The 13,758-nt window shown below is 51.4% G+C and overlaps 1 protein-coding gene across 5 annotated transcripts in view; it reads right to left on the bottom strand.

The window, feature by feature from the left end:
• Positions 1 to 12,664, bottom strand: part of Eml2 (EMAP like 2) — a 29,558-nt gene extending 16,894 nt beyond the window's left edge. Inside the window, exons 1-9 of one of the 5 annotated variants that reach the window (XM_021166363.1) lie at positions 12,324 to 12,664; positions 9,685 to 9,903; positions 9,481 to 9,604; positions 9,276 to 9,380; positions 7,418 to 7,446; positions 6,762 to 6,891; positions 4,223 to 4,372; positions 3,021 to 3,090; positions 2,821 to 2,931 (exon numbers count right to left, since the gene is read on the bottom strand). In XM_021166363.1, the coding sequence (XP_021022022.1) occupies positions 2,821 to 2,931; positions 3,021 to 3,090; positions 4,223 to 4,372; positions 6,762 to 6,891; positions 7,418 to 7,446; positions 9,276 to 9,380; positions 9,481 to 9,604; positions 9,685 to 9,903; positions 12,324 to 12,471 (1,086 nt within the window). In that variant the 5' untranslated portion in view covers positions 12,472 to 12,664. Of the gene's footprint in view, positions 1 to 2,820; positions 2,932 to 3,020; positions 3,091 to 4,222; positions 4,373 to 6,761; positions 6,892 to 7,417; positions 7,447 to 7,800; positions 7,867 to 7,932; positions 8,008 to 9,275; positions 9,381 to 9,480; positions 9,605 to 9,684; positions 9,904 to 10,754; positions 10,878 to 12,323 lie in introns of those variants that run through there. The other 4 variants (XM_029479884.1, XM_029479885.1, XM_021166364.2 and 1 more) reach the window with 4 other exon arrangements.
• Positions 12,665 to 13,758: the final 1,094 nt, after the last annotated feature.

Here is a 13,758-nt window from a genome sequence, read left to right as displayed (position 1 = left end):
AGGCAGAGGCAGGTGGATTTCTGAGTTCGAGGCCAGCCTGGTCTACAGAGTGAGTTCCAGGACAGCCAGGGCTACACAGAGAAACCCTGTCTCGGAAAAAAAAAATCCTTTTGTGTGTGTGATATTGGGGATCGAAACTGTCATATGCTAGGCAGAGGCTCCACCACAGAGCCACACCACCAATCTCTAGCTTGTCTTTGGTTGAGAAAGGGCCAAATTTGATTGCCCAGGATATGAGCCGGTGAGATGGCCCCAATAAGTGTGTTTGGTGCCAAACCTGAGGATTTGAGTTCAGTCCCCAGAATTCCTATGGAGGAAAGAGAGAACTGACCCCTGTGACTTGTCTTCGGATCACACATACGGTGCACATGTCCGCGCACAAACACAAAGTGAATAAACAAATGTTAAAGTTTCTTAGTTAAACTGCCCAGGCTGGCCTTGAACTTATTTTGTCTTCAGCCTCATCAGCACCCAGGAAATTTGGTGTACACTACCATGCTCCTCCTCTTAAAGAGTTTTACAATGACCCAATTCTTAAGAAAATTACTGTCTACACAGCTGGGGACTTTTTTTTTTTTTAAACTCTCCTACTTTTATTTTATTACTTGATGTGTATGGCTGTTTTGCCTGCAAGTGTGTCTGTACAGTATATGTATGCAGAGTCCATGGAAGCTAAAAGACAGCATTGGGTCCCCTGGAACTGGAGTTATGGACATCCATGAACCACCAGTGGGTGCTGGGATTCAAACTGGAATCCTCTGAAAGAGCAGACAGTGTTCTTAATTGCTGAGCCATCTCTCTAGCCTCCACAGTTAGGAATTTTTTTTTTTCTTTTTATTCTTCTGAGACAACATCTCTCTGTGTAGTCCTGGCTGTCCTGGAACTTACTGTAGAGACCAGGCTGGCCTCTAAAGGCGTGCACCATGCAGGCCTAGCTCACAGTTGAGAGTTCTTGTTGCTCGCGTCTACTCTGCAGTATTATCGTATGGAATGGGGGGGGGGGTGCTGATTCCTGCCTTACTCCAATTTGCTATGTAACACAGGCTAGCCTCAACCTGCAGTGAACCCCCTGCCTCTGCCTCCTCAGTGAGTGTTTTCTTTTTCATTTTTCCCCCTCCCCATTTAGTGTTGGAGATGGAATTCAGGGCAGTGTGCAGTCTTGGCAAGCGCTCCACTACTGGACCATGCCTCCATCTCTGGAATGGCTTTTTATGTACATGAAATCCAGCCATTATCAACATTGGACTTGGGCTGGCAAGATGGTTCAGTGGGTAATGGTGCTTGCTGCCAATCCTGAAGACCTGAGTCCTGATCCTAGGACCACCCACATGGCAGAAGGAGAGAAGTCACAGCAAGCAGTTGTTCTTGACCTCCACAGGAGCGCTGGTGCCCTGTGTGTACATACAGGTGCAAACACACCCACAATCAATAAATCCTTAAAGATGATATAAAGTCCGTAGGGAGAGGACAGCATCGGGCACTGGTGATGAACACGAGCAAAGGATAGGGACCTAGATAATGACAATAGCAGCACCAAGGGGATGGAGAGATGGCTCAGAGGTTAAGAGCACCGACTGCTCTTCCAGAGGTCCTGAGTTCAATTCCCAGCAACAACATGGTGGCTCACAACCACCCGTAATGAGATCTGATAGCCTCTTCTGGTGTGTCTGAAGACAGCTACAGTGAACTTATGTGTAATAATAAATAAATCTTAAAGAAAAGAAAAGAAAAGAAAGTCAGCCTGATGTTGTTTGTTGTTATTTTGAGAAAGAGTTTCACTATATAGCCATGGCTATTCTAAAACTGGATGTATAGATCAGGTTGGCCCCCACCACACAGTGATTGATCCTTCTGCTAGCCAGATAGTGGTGGTGCATGCCTTTAGTGCTAGCTTTCGGGAGGCAGAGGCAGGCAGATCCTCAAGGATGGCCTGGTGTATGTGATTTTCAGGACTGCCAGGGCTACATAGAGAAACCCTTCTTTGAAAGACAAGACAAAACAAAAATAAAAAAACACTGCCAGTATTAAAGGCAAATGCTAAGACTGAATGCTTTTGAGACAAGGTCTCACATAGCCAAGGCTGGCCTAAAACACCTGAATTTCCTGACTTGTCTCCCTACTGTGTGGAACCCAAGCATGTGCCCCCCACCCCCACAAGTTTGTTTGTTTGTTTCTTTTTCTTTTTTCTTTTTCTCAAGACAGGGTTTCTCTGTATAGCCCTGGCGGTCCTGGAACTCACTTTGTAGACCAGGCTGGCCTTGAACTCAGAAATCCACCTGCCTCTGCCTCCCAAGTGCTGGGATTAAAGGTGTGAGCCACCACCGCCTGGCACAAGTTTGTTTCTTAAACTACCTTTGGGGAGTTTTTTACCCCCCCCCCCAATCAACTGCAGACCAACACTTTCAAATAAAATTATCATAAAAAAACAAGCCATCATGGGAGTGGAAAGGGAGGGTGTCTGCATCAAAACTACATTGCTCCACAAATTCCAGAAAGATTATTTTAGCTTTTGTTTTGATCAGGGATTGGATGGCAGGCACGCACGAGGCACTCCGAGCTAGGGTTGAAATGCCTTGAGAGATAAGGAACCTTCTAGAATGCTCAGGCGAGAATAACCCACCAGAGAAAGAAGGGTATGGTGGTTCCATCTGTGTGCTGCAATTCCATGTGTTCTGTGCCCTTTGCTAAGGTCCGGGTCACAGGTCCCTGAGGCCCTGAGGCCCGAGATTGAAGAAGTGCATGACTTGTGACATCATAGTGACCACAGCTCTACCACCCCATAGAAAGGTGCTTTCTGGAGGCATTGGGACAAAGACTTACGGATTTGGAGAAGGCCACACAGCACACAGCTCTGTCAAACACCCCCAGGCCCAGGACGTGTAAGGTGGAAAGGGAAACCGAGTCCCACACACGCACATGGGGTGGCAGAGGCTGAAGAGAAGAGAGGTGCAGTTACTTTAGTGAGAAGGGGTCCCAGCTTCTGTTAGTCCCTCTACGCCCTGCCCACTGGCCATATATACCTTGCCTTCCTTTGTGGTGCCTGCCACCTGTCCTGTGGCGATTGTGACCATATCCGGATGGACAGCCAGACTGAGGAGAGAGGGACAGAATTCAGCTGTGGGGAAGGAAGAACTCACAGGGACTAGGGACTCTTCCTTGGCAGGTTAGAGTCGAAATGCACAGCTGTTCACTCAATAAACATGAACTTTTAAAAAGCCGAGTGTGGTAGCACACCTTTAATCCAAGCACTCGGGAGGCAGGCCAGCCTGGTCTACAGAGTGAGTTCCAGGACAGCCAGAGCTACCCAGAGAAACTCTGTCTCCAAAAACAATAACAAAAATTTTTCTTTCCTTTTCTTATTGAAACAATGTCTCATGTAGCCCAGGTCTCCAGCTGGCTTTGCAGCGGAGAACGGCACTGAGCTTCTGACCTCCTGAGTGCTGATATTAAGGCATGCACCATTATTCCTTGCTTATGGGCTGCTGGGAATCGAACCCAAAGCTTTGTGCATGTCAGGCAAGGCAACCCACACACAGTGCTTAGTCCTTTGATAGCAACGACAGGTGATTTGAGGAAAGCCTGGATTTCTAATTCAAAATACCCACCTGGCTCAGGGATGTTCTAAAAACAGTGGCCATGGAAACAGATTAAATTCCAATATGGAAATACCTGGGACTCTGGGGGCCCAGTGGGGGGTGGGGGGCTGATAACTGTCAGGTACAGTGGTGAATGTCTATAATCCCTGCCTCCCCTGCCTCCGGGGGCTGAGTTCAAGGCCAAGGATAGTTAAGGTCCAGGGCAGCCTGGGTTTACTGTAGAGAGACCCTGCTACAATAGGAAAAACAAAAGTTAGGGTGCTAGAGAAAGGGCTCAGTGGTTAAGGATAGGGATTCAATTCCCAGCACCCACATGGTGGCTCACAACTGTCTGTAATTCCAGTTCCAGATGATCAGACACCCTAACTCAGACACACATGCAGGCAAAACATCAATACACATAAAAGGAAAAAAAGATACACTATGTATTTATCAATGCTCAAATAAACAATCTCATTTTTCCACTAGTTTCCCCCTGGGATCTGGTGGTCTCATAGGTGGAGGCAGAGGTTTGGCAACAGCCCCAAACTCCATGGTGGCAGTCATGTGGAAAGAGGCCCAGGAGGCACAATTTGGCTCAATGCCCAAGCCTGAGTTCTCCCATCCCCCAAACCACCAAGGCTCACCATTTGATGTCATCGTTGTGCCCCAGGTAGTGTCGTTGTCTCTGCTCCTCCACGCTGTACAGTACGGCCACAGAGGCCACAAAGTACACCACCTCCCCAGTGGGCAGGAGGTAAAGGTTGGCCCTGCAGTCCCGGCCTCGATAGCCATAGCTGGAGACGCCCAGGGCTGGTTAAGGAGCCTGTTGAGTCTCTCCTGGCTGAACGGGAGGGAGTCCTAAGGCTGCTGGAATGTTTTCTTGTCTCTGTCCCTGGCCTTGCAGGGGGTGTTGAACCTAGGCGGTCCAAAACTATAAATACTTTGTTTGTGTGTCTGTGTGTTTGTGTATGTGCATGCATGTATCAAGAGCAGAGGCCTGAGGTAAATGTTGGGTGTACCCCCATTGCTCCACAACGTATTTTTTTCCACCTACATTTTGACACAATGTCTCTCACTGAACCTGGAGTTCACAGATTCAGCTAGACTGGCTGGCTAGCAAGCCTCGGGGAATCTTCCTTTCTCCGCCCCACCCAGGGCTGGGACTGCAGCCACAAGAAGCTTGGCTCCTGTGTGTGTGTGTGTGTGTGTGTGTGTGTGTGTGTGTGTGTGTGTGTGTATGTGTGTGTAAGGTCTTCATGCTTGCACAGAAAGCACTTTGATAACTGAGCTCTCTCTACAACCCTGTTTTTAGACACTATATTTCAATGTAGCCCAGGCTGGCCTTCAACTGGTAGTACTCTTGATGCCTAGACATCCTTAGTGCTGCAATGACAGGCCAGAGTCATCATGCTTTGCTAGAGGGACTATGGATTTTTACAAATGTAATTAGGATCTCAGGATAAAGTCACCCTACATGATATGCATAGGCCCTAAACCTGGTGACAAGTATCTTTATGAGAGACAAAAGAGTCGACTGTGGGGTGCACATCTGTTATTCCAGCACTTGGAAGGCCAAAGCAGGAGATAGACTTACCTAGAAATAGACTATCTTACCTAGACTCCAAGAGTGAGGGACTAGGAGGTGTGGCTCAGTGGTAGAGCCTCCATGTAGAATTGCCAGTGAGGGGCTGGGGGAGTGGCTCAATGGTGGAGCCCCTGCCTAGAATCCCCCAGTGAGGGGCTGGGGGAGTGGCTTAGTGGTAGAGCCCCTGCCTAGAATCCCCCAGTGAGGGGCTGGGGGCGTGGCTCAGTGGTAGAGNCCCTGCCTAGAATCCCCCAGTGAGGGGCTGGGGGCATGGCTCAGTGGTAGAGCACTTACCTAGCACATACAAGGCCTGTGCATGTGTGTGTACATGCTTACATGTAAGTATGCTGGCATGCATGAATGTGTGTGTACATGTATGAACATCACGTCTGGAATTAACTGCGGGTGTCTTCCTTCCTCAGTCACTCTCCACCTTACTCAGGCAGGCTGTCTCACTGAACCTGGAGCTCAGTCCCAGCTAGCTTAGCTAGGCAACTTGCCCCGGGGACCCCGTCTCCACCTCCTAATCACAGGCTGCCCCATGCCCACCCAGCATTTATGTGTGTGCTGAGGATCGAAACTCTCCATGCTTGCGTAGCCAGTGCTCTATCTCCCAGGGCCTGAACCCAGCACCTTTACCCAGCAGGAAATCCATTTTTCAGAGGCAACAACCAACTGAGGCACAGGGAGGAAGGGCGGTGAGTTTTCCTTGGCCACAACCAGAGGCAGAGCTGGGTTTAAAACTCGAGGCTCCAATTTATCCCCTTATGACTGTTTCCAGTTTCCCAAGTAGCTCCAACTCACCGGGGCCAGTCATTCTTTCTTAGTCTGGAGTGTTTTCCTTTAATCCTTGCTTGCTGGTCCCAGTGCCTCTTTTTGAGAAACACTAGCATTCCCCAGTGTGATACACCCCCACTGAGACTGTCTTATTAATAAAACTATTATTGTAGCTGGGTGGTGGTGGCGCACGCCTTTAGTCCCCGTGTTCAGGAGGCAGAGGCAGAGGCAGGGGGATCTTTATGAGTTTGAGGCCAGCCTGGTCTACAGAGTTCCAGGACAGCCAGGGCTACACAGAGACCCTGTCTTGAAAAACCAATATATATGTATGTGTATATGTATGTATGTGTGTGTATTTATGTGAGTGTATATATATGTATGTATGTGTATATGAATGTATATATGTGTGTATGTGTGTGTTAACCAATGTGTCCCACCCTGCAATTCTTCACTCCTGAGCTTAGCCCTGTGAAGACCTTCCAGAGATAAACAGATCACAGAGCTTACACTATCTGACTGATATCCATGAGAGCCAAATGTGGTGGTGCACAAAATCCTGCCCCGCAATCCAAGCCCTTGAAGGTGCAGGCAGGAAGACCAAGTTCTCAAGATCATCCTTGAGTTAAACATTCTGCTTCAAACATTCCCCAAAGAACGAGTCACAGCAGGTGAGTCATTTCAGCTACTCTGCTTCCCTCTGGACTCCCTGCACCTCCGGACCCCCCACTTCCCCCACTGTGGCCTGAGAAAGCCCAGCTGTAGCCCCGCCCTGCGCCTCCCTCTCTTCCAAGAGGGCAGAAAGGGAGCTAGTCAAAGGATACACCCAGTCTAGCTTTAGCCGGCTGGAGGGCAGCTCAGAACGAGTGTCCAGGCTATAGGTGGGCGCCAGTTCGTCCGGAATCAGCATGGGCACAGGGCGTCCCCGCAGAAACATCTTTACGGATCCCTCCTCTGCCAAGACACCCTCGGAGGTCAGTTTCCACACCAGCCCCTAGGCTTGTTTGCACTCCTCTCGTTATTATTATTACTAACGTCATTATTATTATTTGAGACAGCTAGCCTGGAATTTAAGACCGGCTTGGAATTCACTCTGTAGTCCAAGCTGGCATGGAACTCAAGGTGATTCTTCTGCCTCAGACTCCCAAGTGCTGGGATTACAAGGGTGAGCCACACAGCCAGCTAATTATATAGAGATAGAATCTCTTTATATAGCCCAGGCTAGCCTTCCTTCAGCTTCCAAAATGTCTCACGCTCCCAAATGCTGGGTTACTAGGTTAGACCAAATCTCCTTCCATCTATCCTTTCTTCCCTCCCCTTTCCTTCTCTCTTCTTTGCTTCTCTTCCTCCCTGTTCCCCTCCATCTTCCTTTCTGAACAGGTGCATAAACTGAAGACAGACAACCAAAAGCCCAGAAGCCAGGACCCCAAGTCTTCAGCAGGCTACAATCATTGAACTCACGCCCATCCTCCACACTTACCCATGCTGAAGATAACTTCTTTGGTTTTCCTGTCAGGAAAAGATGCAGGGGAGAGAAAGAGGGGGAGGGGAGAAGAAGAAAATAAGTGTTTTAGCAAGCATATGAGATAGGACAAGGAATACTTCCCCCTAACCCCGGGGCTCTGCAGGTCTGGAACGAATAATCAGGCGAGTAAGGAGCAGAGCGCTACCTCTCTGCAGGCCCTGTGCTTTGCTCGTTAGATCTTGAAGAGCCTAAGACACAGGCCCAGAGAGGCAGAGATCGCCAAAGGGTCACACAGCACGATGTGGCAGGCACGCGATCCTGGAAGACCGGAGTCACCAGGGACCCTCCCTCCTAGGCAACAGCAACAAAACGCTCCCCGGCGTTCCTTCCCTCCCTACCCAGCAACACCCCAAACTTCAAGCAGCCAGGAAGACGACGAAAAGTTCAGAGGAAGGGGCGTGTCTCCACCTTCTCTTCCTGAGGCGAGAAGGGCAGGAGGAGGGAGGAGGGGTGCTGAAAGAGGGTCTCACCCAGTTCCAAAACTACTCATGGCGGCTGCTGGCGGAGCTTCGGGTCCGGGGTGGAGCCCGGACGGGCTCCGCCGCTTCCGGCCCTGGGAGTAGCCCGCGCCACCGCCCCTGCCCCGCCCCCCGCGGCTGACCCCTGCAGGCGTCAGGTGTCACCGAGTCCCATTGCCCGGACCACGGAATCCAGACACAAGACTCTTTGTATAGGGTGAGGGGTGGATGACGGTTGATAGCACAGACTCAGAAGTGTGCTTGCCTGAGATCAGATCTTCCCAGTTCTACCTCTTTTTAGAAGTATGAACAAGTTGCCCAACTTCTACCTCGGTTTCCTCATTTCAAAAACTGAATAGAATAGCTACACTTCCTAGCATGATTGTGAGGTTGATAGCTGCTAATGCGGGCAATCATCTGACTAAGAACGTGACTGTTATTATTTCAGGAGACTTGGGTTTTGTCTTTAGACTTACCATAGCCTACTCTTAGGTCCTTGCTCCTTCTACTTCAGTATAGTTCCACCCTTACACATTGAGCCCTGCCTCTAGATACTTGACCACGTCCACCACTGCACACACCCACGCCCTCTTTCTAACTTAGTACTGGACTGGCTCTGTCTTCTTGTCTGTGTTTGTCTCTGTCTCTTAAGACAGAGTGTCAAGTAGCCAGGCTGTCTTCAACCTTGAATCCCTGATCTTCTTCTCTCCACTTACCAAGTCCAGGGATCAGAGCTGTGAACCCCCATGCACCGCATGTATGTATGTATGTATGTATGTATGTATGTATGTATAAATCTGAGACAGGGTTTCACTGTAATCAAGGCTGGACTGAAACTTAAAGTGTAATCATGTAACCCAGTCTGGCTTCAAACTCCTGGCATCCTCTTGCCTCAGCCGCCGTTGTTACAGGCTTGAGCCATGGTCACTCCTGGCTTCCCTCTTAATAACCAATCCACCTCTTTTCTTGGGTCGTATTAAGCAATCTGACTCTATCCAATTTCACCAGACAGGGTCCCAACGTTTTCCAAGCTATCCTGTAAGATCTGACACCCAAGCCACGCCCAATCTTAAGCCACACCCACTATACCAAGCAACCTCTTTTGAAGTAGGGTTCCTGAAATAATAGGTTCCCCGCCCTAGGTTCTGGTTCTACCAAGTTAATTCCAGTTACAACCCCAAATTCTGACCACAACCCTACCCCTGATTCTTACATTCCCTACAGAGACTCTTGACTGTTGCGTTCTGACTCCACCAGAGTCACTCTAGGATATAACCTCGTGGCCAGGGGTCTGGCTTTAATTCCCCATACATTCCCTTGCCTGTCTAGGGTTGGGGCCCCACCCGCGAACTTACCCTTCTTTTTTGGCGCTACAATTACTACTGGAAGATGTGGTACGGCTACGGGGGTCCTCGCGACGCACAGAGGCCAGGCGCTCAGGTGATAAGTAGCGACGGCTGCTGCAGAAAGACCAGAGTGATGAAGGCATACCGCAACGGTATAGCCGTGTTCTTCAGCAAGGTCCGAAAGGAGCCTGGGGTCCCGCTTTTCTTGCCTTACCTACGGCCAGAGCTCGCCTCTTTCTTGGGGGAAGATGGGGAAGTGGCATAGCCGCCCACGCGTCGCGGGGGTCCGGAGCCATTGAGGGGCGTCCTGGTGGGAAGGCCTTTCAGGAGCTGACACACTGGAGCAATGGGGTTAGATATGAACATGAGGTCATGCCTCTGTGCCTCGTCCTCACACCCTCCACCCCGACCAAAATACCCGAGGCGGTGGTGCCCAGACGCGGGGGCGCCCGGCCCTTAGGGGTGCTTCTCGCGCGCAGCGCCGCGCCTTGCTCTTCGCATGCCCGCAGGCGACGCAGCGCGTCCGCCAGCGCCGCCTTTAGGACCGCCAGCTCATCTTCTTGCAGCTGCAGCCGCTGCTCCAGCGCCGACACGCGGTCGTCCACCTCCATGCCACTGGTGCCGGACAGATTATCATCTAGAAAGCCAAGGAGATGTGGGCTGCAGGGGACCACGAGGGAGGGGGTGAGGGGACGGGACGGGACGGGAGGGGGCGGGGGAGCGCTCCAAAGACCAGGAGAGTCTCTCTGGCTTTTCGGGGTCTGTCGGGGACCAGCCCCACTCTGCTTTTCCTGCAACCTGGGGCCGATGAGGATGCGCGGAGATGGGCCGAAGAGGAGGGTTCCAGCAAAGAGGAAGGAAATCCCCACCTCCTCTCTCTGCCACAGTGTCCTGACCATGCGACCTTGGGGGAAGTCCCTTTTTTTCATGCAGATTCCACCAATTCCGAGGCCTCACTTTGGTTTTAAGATTCTGTGACTAAGATGCTAAATATCCTTTAAGTCATATCAGCATTTTAAAGATGACATCAAGCTATTCACAGTGACAACGTTCTAGAACGCACTCCCAACGTCCTCTGATGAACGACAATATTCTGTCACGGGTACCAACATTCTCTCGCTGTATCCAAGACTTTTCAAGCCCAAAAGGTCCAGTCCTGTTCATCCCTTCCCCTCGTTCTCCTCTCCAACCGGTTCGCCCCGCCAAGAAGCCCTAAGGACAGAGCTTCTATGACCCCTGGCGGCCGACATGGGGATTACAGGACAGAGATGACACCCGATCTCTTTTCCCCACAGGGAGTTTCTGTCCTCTGGTCCCACTTTATGTTGTCTCTATAGCCCCACCTCAGATTTAGCTCTTTTCCTTCTCTTCCGTCTATTGATTCAGTTTTAAATGACTCCCTCATCATTTTCCCTTCCCGTCCTTCCTCCCACGGGGGTGGGGGATTCTAAGTGTCCCTCCTCCACCTCCCTTCCAGACCACTCCTACCCAGACTCATTGCTGAGACAATCTAGGAGACCCTGGCTTCCAGCCCGTGTCAAGTAAAGATGGTAGCAGGAACAGCTAGCAGGCTCGGAGGTCTCACTTGCCATCCCGAGTCCTGTGTCCGTCACTAAGCCAGCCGCGCCTGCCCGCTGGACTCACGCACTGCAGCCTCCTGTTCCAACCCCTCCCTCTCCCTCCGTGATCCAATCGCCTGCCTAGTCCTGCCACCCCGTCCTCTACCCCCACCCACCCAGTGCTCCGCAGGTTCGGTGTCTGGACCTGCAGAAGGAGGGGGGAGGGGGGCTCTCGAGGTCGGAGGGAGAAGATTGCAGAGACTTGAGACCCCTATCGGGAAGTCCCAGAGTCCTGTGAAGAAGACCGTGTCAGGGAGTTTAGAGATAAGCCAAGGACTACATAGCCAGTAGGGGAGAGGGGAGCCAGCAACCCACCTTATTTTGAGCCCTTTTCTACCTCCCGTAAATAATGTTACCGTTGGAAATACAAGAGCTAGGCCCCACACTTAACATGTTTCCCACATCATGATATGAGCTTAGCAAATCCAAAATAAGATGAACCAATAAATATGGTAGCTATCCCACTCCCACCCTCTACTCTGATGGCTGTAGAGGCCTCAGCAAGGACTGTCACCCAGACGATCCCAGTCACTTGATTAGGACACAGCTTTTCTTTCAGGACCAGAACCCATACTTGCCCTAGCCTGAGACACCCTGTGGTCCTTAACCTTTAGAAGGTAGAGGGGGATTAAATAACATTCTAGTTCCTTTGCCAACTCTAGGGGTCCCTAGCAAAGTGTTTGTGTGCCCAAGGGAGTGACCTCCAAACTCTGAGATGATCCTTTGGCAAGGCCCCCTGATTGACATGGGGGCACACTGACCCTGAACGGTCGTCAGCTTTCATCTGAGGCCTTGCTTGGCCTGATGGTCCCACCCCATGACTCAAGCTCTTGGCTTCCTCCTGGACGTTTTCCTGGCCTAGAGACCAGTGCCCACTTTCCGCATCTCTTACCTCCCCACTCCTCCAGCCCTGCTCCCCTCATACCAAAATGGCCCTACTGGTGCCATGCACATTTGTCTAGGGGAAAAGAGGATTCTACCTAGGGTGGGGGAAGGGGGCAGAGACAGGGCTGAAGACAGCGCAGTGTACAGAAAGTCTTCTGCTGTTTTGCTAGTCCCAAGCCTAATCCTCAATTCGGCATTTCCCCTTGCTCTGCCAAAGGGTCCTGGGGAAGGGGCTGAGGAGGTAGGGGGCAGAAAGAGTTCCACATGGAACTGACTCCCTGCCCCAACCCCAGGTCTGCCCTCTCCCTCACGGCTCCTCTGTGATCTTTACCCTTCCCTCTGTCTGGCCACCTTCGGAGCAGGTGTTTGTTGGGATAGGGGGAGCAGGATCATGACTTTGGGGATAAAGGACCTTGTTCTGGGGTCAGGATCCTGTTGATGAGGAGAAAGGAAGAATCTCTCACAAGGGAGGAGATGAGGACTTGGAAGAAAAGGGTTGGGGCAGGTCCACCCTGGGCGGGGCCAGGGTCTGAACTGGGAAGGGGGCTCTCACCGTTGCAGTATTGCAGCAGAGAGGACGTGTCGTAGAGGCCGCAGAAGGCCGGGCCGCGCTCCGCCATTGCCCCACCACAGCCACCGCCGGCCCCCGCAGCCCCAGCTCGGGCCCGGTCCCCCCCCCAGGCCCTGCCTCCCGTTGCCATAGCAACGCCCTTCGTTCCAGCATCCCCAGCACGGCCCACCCAGCATCAGGCGGCCGGCTCTGAGCCTGGCACAGGGGTCATCCCCTAGGATGCCCTGTAAGGGTGTCGAGAGACTGCTCTGTCCGTTCCCCCAACCCCCGCAACAGTCTTCAGGTCAGGATTGGCTGCGTCGGGGTCCCCCTAGGTACTGTCTGGTCCCTCCCACAAACCTGAGTGTATTCTCTCTACACCCCCTCCTCTCCTGTTAGGAACCAATGAGAGTCTGTCGCGCAGGCTCCTCCGCCAATAAGGATGCGGACGGGTTTGAAGGGGCAGGGTCCTTCCTGCTTTTCATCCTGAAGCGTCGCCCCTCAGCTCTGGAAGGAGGATGGGGTGAAAGAAGACACTCCTATTCCCGAAAGCCTCCTCTAAATCTTTTATCTGATTTCCCATAAGTCCCCTCGCACGACCAGAACTTGACATAGAAACCTTAAATATGACAGGTTATTCTATAACCTGCGCCTGTATCCTAGCCTGATCCCCGCTCCTTGTTTATTAGAGCTAGACACGCCCCCGGGGCTCTTAGCTCCACCCCCTAAATCTAGAAACAACAAAAGTTCTAATCCCGCCCCTAGCGCAAATAGCCACACCCCCTGAACGTCCCAGGACTGGAACCTTGGACCAGACTCTCTAGTAGAGTTAGCCCCGCCCTCAGAATTTAGAGCCCGCCCTCAAGTCATTAGCCCCGCCCTAACCTTCCAATCCACTTCATCCACGGAAGCTCTTAGCTCCTACAGTCCTCTTCTCTCAGGAAGGCGTTATCCAGTCCGTATTTTGACAGAGACCCAGTTGTGAAACCCGGGACCAGCTGGCGGTGTCAGTCAGAGCAGGCTCGGAAACTGGGGAGCTTGGAGGGAAGGAGGGGGTACAGAAACTGACAATGTATTTAAAGATGGGCTGCCTTTCCCAAGTCATGACCCAGACCACGGGGTTCATTTTGCTTTGTTTTGTTGTCTTGTATTTTTGAGTGAAGACATTACTCTATAGTCCAGCCCAGCCCACACCCTACCCTGCTCCCGCTCTGCCATACCTGGGTTTTTTGTTGTTGTTTGAAGAAGGGTCTTATATAGCCTAGGCCAGTTTTGAACTCCTTATCTTCATGCTGTCTCCATTTCCCAAAATCTGGAGTTACAGGCCAGTGACTCCATCCCTACCTGTGTTAGTTTCTTCTTCTTCTTCTTCTTCTTCTTCTTCTTCTTCTTCTTCTTCTTCTTCTTCTTCTTCTTCTTCTTCTTCTTCTTCTTCTTC

The sequence above is a fragment of the Mus caroli genome, chromosome 7 (assembly GCF_900094665.2).
Source record: "Mus caroli chromosome 7, CAROLI_EIJ_v1.1, whole genome shotgun sequence".
NCBI lineage: Eukaryota > Metazoa > Chordata > Mammalia > Rodentia > Muridae > Mus > Mus caroli.
This window is presented reverse-complemented; position numbering and strand designations above follow the sequence as displayed.